At 43.0% G+C, this 14,441-nt stretch overlaps 1 protein-coding gene across 1 annotated transcript in view; it reads right to left on the bottom strand.

The window, feature by feature from the left end:
* The window catches only part of CLIC5 (chloride intracellular channel 5), an 80,928-nt gene extending 66,717 nt beyond the window's left edge, over positions 1-14,211 (bottom strand). The window contains exon 1 of the mRNA XM_009558429.2: positions 13,410-14,211. Within this exon, the coding sequence (XP_009556724.2) occupies positions 13,410-13,904 (495 nt within the window). The 5' untranslated portion in view covers positions 13,905-14,211. The remainder of the gene's footprint in view (positions 1-13,409) is intronic.
* Between the last annotated feature and the right edge of the window lie 230 nt (positions 14,212-14,441).

The following is a 14,441-nucleotide window of genomic DNA, read 5'->3' as shown; positions in this document are numbered from 1 at the left end:
TCCACAAAGTTTGCCAGTGAACAAGCTCATTTTCCTCAGAGCATCACCTCAAGCTCTTATTAAATGAACAGTGCGACCTTTCGGTTTTCTCCGCTTCTTTCAACATAAAGAGTTAAACATCTTGAAGCACCTGATGCTGACTTAGTGATAACTCCTTTTAGATCTTCTTTGCTTGAGGACACTTTTCACTGAAAAGTTAATGCAGAGAACTAGGATGAATCGGAGCAATGTGGTTAATTGAGCACAGATGTGAACCTCACTGCTGCAACTACACTTTCAAGTTAGATTTTCCATGTTGGCCACCGTGTGCAGGTTGTTAGGACTTCAGAGACCACATCTCGCATCCTTAATGGAAAGATGGTGGTGGCAATTCTTAAAGAGGAGCTGAGCTTAAGACTGAAAGTCTGGATGGTGATGGCGTCTCGTTTAAGTCTATCAGAACTGGAAATACCAGGTAGTCTAGCTAGAAAGATGTTAATTTTTTTCCTCTTAAGTGAAAGATTTTCCACACATTTTTCATCTTATCCCAAAAATCACAACATTTTCACAGAGCATGTAACAAGAATCACTTTTGTAAGGAAGGAGCGGGCTCTTGGTCACCGGCTGCAATACTTGGAAACAACCTCATAGATCACCAAAATGTCTTTGCAGTCTCATTGCTCTGACCTTGGTGACAACTACAATACAATCCTGTAGAAAATGGACTAAGTTTTCCTGGGAGATCTGCACCAGCTAGAAAAGTGCTGGTGAGATATGGAGCCCTTTACTCATTATTAGCAATTTCTGCCCATTCCTAGCCAAGCAGCAACAAACAGTCGATGCCAGACTAATTTGTAGATATATGTAAAGGTATCTAAGATGCTGATCTGGAACTGGGCTTTAAGGTCCCTTCCAACCAAAAACATTCTATGATTCTATGAAAATAAATCAAAAAAATGGAATAAATACATGTCAGCAGAGGTCATAAGAGATGCTGAGAGAAAACTTAAATTCTCCTGTGGAGGACGGCACCAATAAGAGGCTCTCAGGTTATCCCCTGACTACACATCAACACAGCAAGTTGTCATTTAGAGGGGAAATGTCAAGAGCTCAGAAGGGTGCAATTAGGTGTGTTGTCAGGATTGGCCCCTCTCAGCTCTGTATCTCGACCAGGTAGAAGCCACTGTAAGGGAGTTTCTACCGTTTCTGTTCATACTGGGTCTCTTGACCAGAAAAAGAAGACTTTAGTCTACAGAACTACCAAACCAACAACTTCTGCAGTTACTTCATTTGCCATGAGTGATCTCCTGATTAAAACAATAAATTAAAATGTTCTTATGAAAAGGAGAATGGCCAGGCAGTTATAAGTGACCTTTTCAGAAAATTAAGTATAATAGATCAAAACTGAAAGCAAATCAGCCAGGATGTTATAAACTTTGCAGTGTATTATTATAAACCAGGAAAGAAAGTAAAATACTACAACTAAGATGAAAGGGGTTCCATCCATACAAACGTAATCTGCAAAGCTTCATAAAATCAAAGAGAAGGACAGAGCAACTGGATTTAATACATGAGGGAATAGTAAACTATTGATAGTAACTATTGACAGGGCTGATACTGCCACCTATTTTTAAGACTTCCCAATGCTTTCTCCGATTACATCCTGTTTTCAATGCAGTGTAACTTTTGCCAGACTTCAAAAGAGGGGCTCTTCAACACAGGCCTCTCTGCCTTCTTTATTCATCCAAAGCACTTCAGACACCAAAGGTTTGCTTTCCTGTACCATCAGCCACTGAAGTCACTGTCACCCCAAAGTGTACAGTTCAAAAGAGAAGACAGAGCTTGAAAGAAAAGGAGAAATGCGAGGAAGTGACCCAATTTCCCCAGAATCAACAACAAGAGTAAGATAGATCCCTCAACTCCTTGACGGCAGCAAACCATTCTCAAACAAAACCACATTTGCTTTCTCAACTGTTCAGAATTCCACTGTCGTGGAGTGTGTTCCCCATACAGGTGATTATGTGAGTATAGCTCCAACATTCCTGTACCAAACCCACAGATATTCTGCAGGCACCCTTCCAAAGATATTCCATCACCCCACCTGCCACGCTGAGATCAGAAAACCTGCTTGGAATATCTGGCCTTTAGTTTGTGTCTTCTTTTGTTCTAAAGTAGAACTTGGTTACTGCCCTCGTGAGTCACAGAGTCCAGTGTGTGTCTTTATTTGACAAGTTAATTGTTAAGTGGAAATAAGCAGCAGAATGTTCTTTGGCTGCATATTTGCAGGGACTCGGAGAACACGGTCTCCTCCCTCGTTGGCAGTCAAGGAGGGAATGCCAGGGCAGCTGTGCTCCTCGCTGGGCTTTTATACCAGTGCTATTTTTAGCTGTTATCAGCCACGGTGCACAGGGCCAATCAGCACCCGATGCCTGGAAGAAACTCTGCTCCGGTCTAAACTTCATTCTGTGCAATCTCAAAGGGCGGAGCCACATGCCTGTGAGTTTGCTGCTCTAAACTTCTGCTGTTCGTTAGACGGGCTCATTAACACACGGCAAGGCACCAGCACCCCGCAGGATGCGAGTAGTTAGAACCACAATGAAGTTATTGACTCAACAGCACCCTGGCTACTTGTGGTGAAAATAAGGAAATTTCAAGTGCCTCATAAAGTGAGTTAACGTGTGCAATCCTGCAGTATGGTACATACATGAAAAGCAATCTGTGTGTTTCTTCAAAGGCATTCTTTTTTATGTGATACCATGGAATCATAAAATGGTTTGGGTCTGAAGGGACCATAAAGATCATCCAGTCCCACCCCTGCCATGGGCTGGGACACCTCCCACTGGCCCAGGCTGCTCCAAGCCCCATCCAACCTGGCCTGGAACACCTCCAGGGATGGAGACACCACCACTTCTCTGGGCAGCCTGGGCCAGGGCTTCACCAAGCTCACTGGAAAAAAATTCTTCCCAATATCTAACCTGAATCTTCCCTCTTTCAGCTTAAAGTCATTCCCCCTCATCCTATCCTGTACTCCTTAATAAAGATCCCTGCCCAGCTTTTCTGGAGCCCCTTTCAGCACTGGAAGCTGCTCTAAGGTCTCCCTGGAGCCTTCTCTTTTCTAGTCTGAACAACCCCAACTCTCTCAGCCTGTCCTCAGAGCAGAGGGGCTCCAGCCCTCGGATCATCTCTGATGCCTCCTCCGGGTTCTCTCTAGCAGATGTGTCCTTCCTGTGCTGAGGGCTGCAGAACTAGAGACAGGACTCCAGATGAGGTGTCACAAGAGCAGAGTAGAGGGGCAGAATCCCCTCCCTCGCCCTGCTGGCCGCGCTTCTTTGGATGCAACCCAGGGTACAGTTGGCTTTCTGGTCTGCAAGTGCATGCTGCTGGCTCATGTTGAGCTTCTCATCCACCAGCACCCTCAAGTCCTTCTCTTCAGGGCTGCCCTCAATCTGTTCTCCACCCAGCCTGTCATGTCACCTTGGAACTACGCACTACATAAACAGAAACTTCTTATTGCTTATTATTTACAAATCAATGTGGTCACCAAGGAAAGGGAGGAAAGACTGGTGCCTCTTCAAAATAGACCGTATGTTGCAAAATAATGTTCAATTCCGGAGACTTCTCAAGTGTATTTGTTTAGTATCTTTTCACAGAAATATGACCTTGTAGCAATTTTGGATATTCTTGCTTAAACAACTGGGATATGAGTGCAGCCTTCATTGCCTGTGAAAACACCCATATTATGTACGAGAAAGATCACCTTCCACACCTGAATCACTGTGTGGTAAAACCACACACACACAGGTAAGAACCAAACCCCAAAGCAGAAAAAAAGGCTCCTAGAACAACAAGTCTACTCTATGAAATTCAGGATTCCTAAATTATTTTCTTCAGTATTTATTTGGAAATTTTCTAGCTAATAGACATTAAAATTAGGAAAAAAAATGTAGGGACATTAAGAAATAAAATTTTATATGTTCAAATTATTTCTCCTGGTATTCCGATGAGAATTTGCCAGATTATTTAGGCACCTCACTGACTGATCACATGACATTTCTGGCTATCACAGGTCCTCTTGGAATGAGGAGGCAGCAAAGTATCAAAGCTACAGATAAGGATGCAGATATTTATAGAGCAAGTATAAATCATCCATTTTATGGGGTAAGTAAAACACACGTCTGCTGGCCAGGTTTTTAATCCAATACATTCTAAATTAAATTTTAAATTATGGAGAGAAGTCGTCAATGCCTCAGCCCTGGAGGTGTTCAGGCCAGGTTGGATGAGCAGCCTGGGCCAGTGGGAGGTGTCCCTACCCATGGCAGCGGGGTGGAACTGGGCTTTAAGGTCCCTTCCAACCAAAAACAGTCTATGATTCTATGAAAATAAATTAAAAAAATGGAACAAATACATGTCAGCAGAGGTCAGAAGAGATATTAAATAGTTGTATATTAAGATGCAAAGCTCTACTTCTTCCATTTACTTAAGTCCTTGGCTACAGGTGTACAGCGTTGAGCTTTGGATGCTGAGATTTCCCGAAGAGCAGTAGGAGAGGCAGGGAACAACCCCATCTAAATGCCAACTAAGGATCCAGAGAGAAGTCCTTTGAGCTTAAGATTCACAACAGGTACCTGTAAGCAATATTAACACCAATAGAGATTAAGGAACCTTACAGTGATGTTAGGAGAAACTGTTGTTGCTGAAAGGAAAACAGGTGTCTGTGTAAGTGAAAGGCACGAAGAAATGAACGCAGCTTTTTCTGACTGACTCTAACGTGTTTGTATCGGGACACTGCAGCTCAAAGAGAATGCTGTGTTTATTTAAACAATCATAGGGATCTTAAACCAGGAGGCTATTAAAAGGATTTTTTTCTGCTTATTTAGTCTAGTTATAAAAGTAGAAGCAGCCTGAGCCAGGATGCTTTACAAAAAGAAGCACCTTTTTGTAAAGATAAAAGAGGTATAACTGACAGCTGGAAGAAACAGAGACAAAAAAGGGTTGGTTGGTTTAGTGCAACAAACCTCTGAGGATGCCTAAGCCTAAACTGATTTTTAAAAACTGCTAAATGAAAGAATTAATGCTAATGGAAAATGCTGGCGGAAGAGCAAGGATGGATCAGCTGCCCATGAATAAAAGTCATTTGGAACTCAGAGTACAGTGTCAAACCATCAGACAGTGACACTCTGAAAGAGATTACCAAAATGAATAATAACAGACACTTCATATTTAGATCGACCTTGATCAACTGATGAATTATGTATCACATGATGAGGATGTCTGTGACAGAAAAAGACTCTATTTCATGTCCCCAAAAGTCACCTCCACTCCCATAATTTTTTTTCAGGTTATCAGGAACCCAAAACCTAAAAATCATCTTGATGCGTGTGCAAAGATTTTTACCTTTCTTTGCTTCATTTGTTATAAACACATAAGCAGAAAAATATTGGTTTTCTCTCAGAACATACGTTCCCAGAAGATATGTTTTATTTCATTAAGACTTATAAACAGCTCAGAGGCTGCAATAGAAAATCATTTATCTTGCAAATAAAAATACTGGTTTTGAACACTGCACACCCATACTGAAACCAGCCCCACGCACTCATCAGTTCACTTCTAGTTTGTTCCTGATTGTTTCACTATAACTTCATGGTCACTGACATCTTAGCACATCAGAGATGGACCAGCAGTAAAAAGTCAAACATACTCGTATCATTAATTAATACAAAAAGGACTAAAGGATTCAATCCAAAAACCATGTCTGCCGATAACAAATCAATGACTCATTTCGGAACAACAGGCTGCCTTCTTCTGCTTTCCTACAGAAAGCAGTTCCATACAGGTTCCTAATATTTGCCATTAAGCAGTTGTAAGTACCTAAAAGTTAACACTGATAAAGCAAAATAGACAGGTGTTGCTTTTCAGCCATGATCACAGTATGAGAGAGGACATTGAAAATATTTCTAAATGGATCCGCAAACACAGATGCAGAGCAGTGGGCCTCACAAGCCAAAGAAACAAAGCAAATCTTCTTTTCACTATCAAAATCTTAAGCTGTGTTTGAACGGGTACCGAGAAATTCAAATCCAGTGTACTTACAGGAGTGGTTTGGGTTGGAAGAGACCTCAAAGCCCACTCAGTCCCACCCCTGCCATGGGCAGGGACACCTCCCACTGGCCCAGGCTGCTCCAAGCCCCATCCAACCTGGCCTGGAACCCCTCCAGGGATGGGGCAGCCACAGCTTCCCTGGACAACCTGGGCCAGAGCCTCACCGCCCTCAGCGGGAAGGATTTCTTCCTCATGTCCCATCTAAATCCTCCCTCTTCCAAATTAAAGCCATTCCCCCTCATCATATCACTCCATGTCCTTGGAAAAAGTTCCTTCCCAGCTTTCCTGGAGACCCTTTCAGTGCTGGAAGCTACTCTAAGGTCTCCCTGGAGCCTTCTCTTCTCCAGGCTGAAAAATCCCAACTCCCTCAGCCTGTCCTCAGAGCAGAGGTGCTCCAGCCCTTGGATCATCTTCATAGTCTTCTCTGGACCCATTCCAACAGTTCCATATCCATGGTGTCCAGAATAAAAACTAACTACAAAACAAGTACAGTTGAGAGAAACACATCTGGGGTTTGCTGTTAAAGAGAGAGCTCTGGTTCTCGGTCCTGGAAAGATGCTAAGATGCATCAGCTGATTTTATCTGATTAAGTTAGACTTCCCAGTGAACAGATGAACTGTTCAATATTGTGATGTTAGTTCACTGTTACACTTCAACTTTTGCTGAGCGTGGACATTGATAGGAAAAGATAAATTTAGTTCGTGGATTGGTTCAGTTGCCAAAACCAAGGTGTCCAGCAGCATTTGAGAGGCCTTAGGATAACTGAGGAAATCAGTAAACTCGTATGAGAAATAATATTTGGGAGACCTGCGGCCTTCTGCAAAGGCAGCTGGAGGCCAGGAGGGAAATCTTGAGGCATCTAAAATGGCACTGGGTGCCTATAGTTGGAAAAATGAACTAGGCCGCTACTTGATACAACCAATGGAGTCTACAGAACAACTAACCTCACGCTACAGCTGATGCCTACACTTGGCCACATAAATGAACATCCCATTGTGCTGCAGCGTCTACGAGAAAGCTGGGGAGGGGCTTTTTACAAAGGCTTGTAGTGATAGGATGAGGGGCAACGGATATAAACTGCAGAGGGGCAGATTTAGAATGGACATAAGGAGGAATTTCATCACGCAGAGGGCTGGTGAGGCCCTGGCCCAGGTCACCCAGGGAAGCTGTGGCTGCCCCATCCCTGGAGGGGTTCCAGGCCAGGTTGGATGGGGCTTGGAGCAGCCTGGGCCAGTGGGAGGTGTCCCTGCCCATGGCAGGGGTGGAACTGGATGGGCTTTGAGGTCCCATCCAATCCAAACCACTCTATGATTCTACTTCAGGTACTTTTTTGTTGCAAAAGAAGCCTGGACGTCCTGCAGAGATGTGGTCAATAACTTAGTTCACAGACACACCTTGCATCAGATGAACCGAATCCAACCCTTGATATCTAAAGAAAACAAAGAGCAGAGCAGAAAAGCAGCTTTCCCCTTGCAATTATAAAATAATTTACATATATCATTAAGAGGTGCTTTGTAGGGACTATCTATTAGTTTGTGTTCGTAGAACAGCAGTCCCAGCAGAGCTGTTCTTCAAGTACTTCTGCAATAAACAATTAAAAATAAGGCAAATCCCTCTATATTGGACAGAAACCATTTAACTGCTGCAAGTACTGCTACCCAGAGAAGTTGTCAGGGACAGCAAAAAAGTAATCAATCCACAAATCCAAATATTTTCCTCTCCAGAAATGTAACAACAGGAACTGAGATGGTTCAAAAGAGAAGAACAAACTAGGCTGGGATGGCAGTCTTATTTTCAGGACATCAAAGTGGGAGTCACAAAAAGGAAATAACAAGAAAAGGAAATGAGTAAATCAATCCATTTCAATTTTCTCTCGGTGTGACCTACATATTTACATTGTATTTGCAATTGGTGCAATCACTGTGCAGTAACAATTTCCTAGACAATACGGGTCTGTATTTTGAAGCTGTTGCTACGCTACTGTGCTCTACTGAGCCACGGTCGCTGCTGGAGCCAAAAGCTTGAGGTAGCACGGGAGCGTCAGCTGAAAATCAATTCGCAGACCTTTCTGGGGACAGAAAAGGTGCATGAAAAAGGCACAGATTCAGCAAAGGTCTGAAGCAAGACCTTTTACCCTTTGTGTTCAAAAGATTAAGCAAACTGCTATGCTCTGCTGCTAAAGCACCCGCTCTGTTTGTGACTGAGAGTCGGGGAACCGGACGTTATCTCTAACGGAACTGCCAGTCACTAATCTTCTCACACACAGACACAGAGTCATTCAGATAAGCATAAATCAGGCTACAGACAGACCCAGAACATGGTTGTCCTCCTCAGAAATAACGGCTACACAGCTACGAGGTTTATAAATTAAGATGGTGAAGGGGCTGGAGAACAAGTCTTACAAGGAGCAGCTGAGGGACCTGGAGTTGTTTTGCCTGGAGAAAAGGAGGCTGAGGGGAGACCTCATCACTGTCTGCAACTGCCTGAAAGGAGGTTGTAGACAGGTGGGTGCTGGGCTCTTTGCCCAAGTGACAGGTAATGGGACAAAAGGAAATGGCCTTAAAACTGCACCAGGGCAGGTTCGGATTGGACATCAGGAAAAGTGTCTTCGCTGAGAGGGTTCTCGGGCCCTGCCAGAGCTGGAGTCCCCATCCCTGCAAGGGCTTAAAAGACAGGCAGATGAAGTGCTGAGAGATATGATTTACTAGTGGACAGGTAGAGTTGGTCTTATGATTTCTGAGGTCTTTTCCAACCAAGTGATTCTATGATTTAAGAGATAACCAGTGTGCTATCCACGACAGGGTGTAGGAAGCAACCATAAAGCGGTGTTGTGTCTGCGTGGTTGGTACAGAGATATTACAGGTATATCACTGTTTTCTGAATCTGTAAGCAAAAGCATTGGTGAAAGCGTGCTCCACATTGGATTTATTCCAGAGCAGTTCTCTGACTCCAAAGCTGTACTGTTTTCATCTGATCAGAATCTGATCACATCACTCGGAGAAACCTAATGCTCTCAAAGTCAAATGGCAGGTGCAAACTGTACTGCATGGCAGCTGCTTGTAAACAGGAGAGGCATACGTTGCTGAAGTCCTTACAGGAGCATTTATCGGGAAAATATGCGGGCTAGAAGAATCACCTGGGCCAGTGATTCACCACTCTCAGTGTGAAGAATTTCTTCCTCATGTCTCATCTAAATCTCCCCGCTTCCGATTTAAAGCCATTCCCCCTCATCCCATCACTCCAGGCCCTTGGAAAAAGCCCCTCCCCAGCTTTGCTGAAGCCCCCTCAGGTACTGGAAGCTGCTCAAAGTTTTTCCTGTAGCCTTCTCTTCCAGACTGAACAACCCCATCTCTCTCAGCCTTTCCTCAGAGCAGAGGTACTCCAGCCCACGGATCATCTCCATGGCCTCCTCTGGACCTGTTCCAGCACTTCCATGTCCTTCTTATGTTGGGGATGATGTCCAGATGATCTCCAGAGGCACCTTCCAGCATTCATAACTCTGTCACCCAGTGCAGCGATCTAAGGTGCACGTTCATGATGTAAACCACAGTATTAAACTCATCCTGTTTGCATAACACAAAATGTTTATTGCTCAGGGTGAAGAATTACCTTCCTTCTTTTAGGAACTGTGCTCCTATGGCACAAATGGGTACAGAGAGGGTATAATCGGTAACCAGTCTCTATAAACCAGAAAGGCAATAATTTTCTTGTCAAAAGGAAATAGAAGGACTATTCTTTAAAAAACAACTCAAGCTTCGGGAAAATAGTAAGTTAATATTATCAAAGAAACCCAGCCTTTAGAAAAAACAAGCAGCTCAACGGGGAAATACAGCACACAGGCGAAAAGGTTGGACCTCTGAGCGAGAGCTGCAATTAGCTCAAGCTGTCCTACGCACTTGGTAACACAGCCTGTACATTGCCCGTTTTTCTGTTCAAATTTCAAAGGCTTTTGTTCGAAGAAATTACAACGTTATTGAGAGGTGGCCGTGACAAGCCTGGACACGCTGAATTCACACAAACACCTCTGTGATGGTACACACTACATTCTGCTATTGAAAGTACAGAGAATTCCTTGATGAAAACCAAAGGTTTTCATCTTATGGCACATCCTGAAATAATGCCTTGATGAGGATGTAGTTGCAGAGTACTAAGATTCAGTGAAAGACGAGTTCAAGCGATTTAAACATTTTCTTGGTGCCCAGTAACACAGAACAGACTACGGAAAAACTATCCAGTTTGACACCGTGGTCCTAATACATCAGCACTTACAGGATGCTGATAAAGATAAATGTCTGTTCCAGGCAGGGCACTGCCCCTAAGCCAGCCGGAGTGTAAGTCAGACACCATTTAGGGCTCTCACTTTCTCTGGTTTTCAGTCAGCAGCGACCTCTGTCTCGTGCTCATGTTTCCAGCCACTCGCAGAGATCTTTAGTGATATAAAGGAAGGAGTAAACAGTGGCAGGATAGTCACCACTATTGCCCCACAGCAAAAGGTCCTCCTGTCACTGTTAATGTCTGCAGAAAAGAGCAAATCCAGAAGACAAACCCAATTTCAGAGTAACACTGGCCTCAAGCGGACTAGAGACCATGTGAGAAAGGCATTGTCTGTGAACAACAGCCACTGACACAACCGAGGGATTTCTTTCCCCCACACAAGAAGCGACAGCCCTCTGGTATTTCACAATTCTCGTTATACATTACTCTATCACCTTCCATTTTATAGGCTGACTTTTGCTATCTAGCTAATTAAAGATAGCGAAGCTGGCTCTGCACTCTGTGGAGCAAGTGCTTTATTACCTCAATACCAGAAAGAAAGGAAAACAAAAAATCCAAAAATGAAATGTCATCAGTTTCACAGAGAGCAAAATGCTGTCGCAGGAGTTCAGTTCAGCCACTCCCACAGAGGTACCCCGTGCCCTGCCCGTCGGGATCACAGCACGGACCACCTGAAAGCCTCATGTCTCATCTTCCAGCCAGGTGGGGATGTCCTGGGGCTCAAGGTCATCTCCAAGGCATTGGGCACTTACAATTTGGCAAGTGAATAGAATCCGAAGTTTGTGTGTCTCTCCAGACTAGCTGATAAGCCCCTTTATGGGACACTCAGCTGCTCTGCACAACAGAAACAAGGAAAAGGGCTTCCTCAGTCCTTCTCTTTGACAGTTCTTTCCAAAATGCCCCTCTTCTCGCTTTTCAGAAATTCAGATTAACCCCCTCCTCTCTGCTGGAGCATCTGCATGCATTTTCTTTTTCCATGCATGGAAAGAGATGACATCATCATTTTGAAGCAAGAGGAACATGAAAAAATAAGGAATAGAGATGATTTTAAAGCCAAAACACAACACTCAAGTTTCTAACAATATGCACTCAGTTGCTGCTACTTTTAAACATATATGCAGGATTACAAGCAGAGATATGAACTGGAACCACAACCGGAGATCTTACTTTATCCATATAATTAATGTATTTTTAGCAACAACCATGATCCAGTGACTGAAATCAGACAGCTGCCGCTTCAGTCATACCCTGTAAGTACTATGAGGGTAACACAAATGCCAAGTGCCCTCACACATGGCTCTCATAGCCCACTTAGTCTGAAATCAGTGGGAAAAAAACCCTTGTGGCAGTATGCACGGATCCAGAACAATTAACTCTGCAATTAGTAGGTACTCCCTCCCCTGAAGGATCCCATCTTTTCAGAAGAGTAGGATCATAGAATGGGTTGGACTGGAAGGGTCCTTAAAGCCCATCCAATTCTACTCCCTGCCATGGGCAGAGACCCCTCCCACTGGCCCAGGCTGCTCCAAGCCCCATCCAACCTGACCTTGAACCCTTCCAGGGATGGGGCAGCCACAGCTTCCCTGGGCAACCTGGGCCAGGGCCTCACCGCCCTCAACGTGAAGAGTAGCTGCAGTTATATTGACACTCAAGAGAAATGGCTGAAGTTTTGTGATTTGTCTCCTGCAGCATAAGACTAAGTAACCTGATAGACATTTCTGGTCTGTTTGTTTCATTGGGTTTTGTTTGATTTACCAATAATTTAAATGATCTTCCTTTATGCAAAAATTACAAAAGCAAATCGCAATGGATTGTCACATAGCGAAGGGAGCCATGAAGGGGGAATGACAACAACTTAGTGTCTACGGGAAGACATCACACAAAGGGAAAACATTTAAATCGTAACACAATTCTTAATGCATCGAAAAGAATCTCAAGAGTCTGTTGGTACATTATGGGAGTGCTCTCCTTTATCCTGCAAGTAAGTGTAGGATAACTTGTTAACCAACTCAAATTCAAGATTTACAATAGAAAGCAAAAGAAGTTTCAGAAGAATTCACGCGGCCGTTTGATCTCCCCCTACCTCATATGAGATAACCAGCAACCAAAACAAAAGTGTGTTCTTTCTTAAATTAACCAAATTAACCAAATACAGACATTGTTGAAAGCGCTTCTCGCTATCTGCAGTAACAAAAGTTCTTATTCTGCTTCTGAGGAACAGATCCTCATATCCTTATTTATGTGGAAAGGAGACAAACTTCACAAGACTTCTATTGAAATAACAGAGTGTTGGACTGATGGTGTATGGTCCTGTTCAAGGGAAAGATGAACTTGAAAATTCCTTCTCTTCTGCAGTTAAAAAGGAGAAACCATCAGGTTGTGTTACTGCCTAATATTGAGAATGGTCGAATAGAACAGGTTTTATGAATGGAATAATAGTGTTTATTTAATAACACAGGCGTTTATGGTTTAGAAGTTTACTTTACGAAGTTAGAAAAATATGTAATTTATACCTAACTTGAAATTAAGGAAAAATACATGTTAAAATAGTCACATTAATCTGACTATTGAAAGAAATAAAAGAAAGATCTTTTTCAGAGAGGAGTATTTGTGGAAATTTTATTGCCATTATTTGAAACATATCTTTAGTGTTCTTCATAGCATTAATAACTATTACTTTTGAGCTATTATCTACTACATAGATAGTGAAACACAGGGATAGCTGACCTGGCTTAACTAAACCTATACAACTAGTAGTAAGCTACTGTAACAGCAGGCAGATTGCACAGAATTGTAGCAGCAAGCAGAAAGAATATTTTCACCCTACTCATACTTCCACTTGAAGTGAAGAAATCCCAGACATCTCTACACCACACAAATGTTCTATTTCTGTGCCTTAAGAAGTAAGAGGTAAGTGAATGGCTTGGCCCCTGCATCACACAGGCAGCGGAGCTGGGAACAAAGCAGTGGGTAGCTGTATTTTACCGATTTGGAGGACACATATATTGATTTGGTGTTTAAAACTAGTATTTTCTTAGGAACACCCAAGCTCTTACCTTTACAAACATGAAAATCTCATAATCTTCTTGAAAGTTGTCAGTTTCTCCAAAGTTATTGTTGATGGGAAACTTGAGGGAATTTGAAGAGTTGGAAGAAGTGCTCTGGCTCCGACGCAACTGCAACTCTGGAGGAAAATTCATGTTGCTTTCAAACATCATGCCGTCTGCATGTTTATCTTGAAGAGTTGGGCTCATCGGATCTACCTCCTGATATGAGTTGTCTTTTCCAGAACCATTGTGAGATGAAGAAGAACCCTCCTCCCCATCAGCCCCCTGCTGAGAGGCTTCAGAATTGCTACAGCTGTCTTCTGAGCTCTCTTGACTCAGAAGATCCATGCTCTCTGGGGTAGTAATGACAGAAGAAGGAGATACTGAATCTTCATAGACATGATCATAAAGATTATCCCTTTTGTCTTCCTCAGAGTCTGGAATCTGATAGGTTTTTGTGTCTTCAACATTTTGATAAACGTTGGTAAAGACCTGATCTTCCATGACCGCTGGCTGATGACTTTCGCCTGTCTTCTGGCACCTTAAAAGACTACAGCTGAAGTGAGATGTTGACAGACAAATGCTCTTTTAGGAGGAAGCAGAGACTGTGGTGTGTTTTCTGAATGCTCTGCTACACATGGCAGATCTCCAACAATCATTTACTGAGAGCTTTAAATCAACAGCTACACTTCCACTGAAGAAAAAGATAGGGCTGTCTTACTTTTAACCCCTTTGTTGATGTAACTGCTGGTAACTGTATCTTAGGAGCTCTAATCAGTTTTTGTTCCTCCAGATAGAGCCTGGCCAAGTATAGAGAAAAACAGCTGAAGGACCTAACAGTACTAGAAAGCTATGGTAAAAAATATATATTCTTTCAGGAGAAGTCAAAAATAGGAAATCTTATGTGCATTAGGAAGTCAAAAAATAGAAATCTTATTTGCATTTTTTGTAAATAGGAAGGAATACAGGCTTCACCCATTTACTCATGTTTTCAACACACAAAAGACAATCATCTTCAAGGAAAAGCAAGGCAAAATTGGC

The sequence above is a fragment of the Cuculus canorus genome, chromosome 3 (genome assembly GCF_017976375.1).
Source record: "Cuculus canorus isolate bCucCan1 chromosome 3, bCucCan1.pri, whole genome shotgun sequence".
NCBI classification, from domain to species: Eukaryota; Metazoa; Chordata; class Aves; order Cuculiformes; family Cuculidae; genus Cuculus; species Cuculus canorus.
The sequence above is the reverse complement of the archived record's forward strand: the minus strand, read 5'-3'. Positions and strand labels throughout refer to the sequence as shown.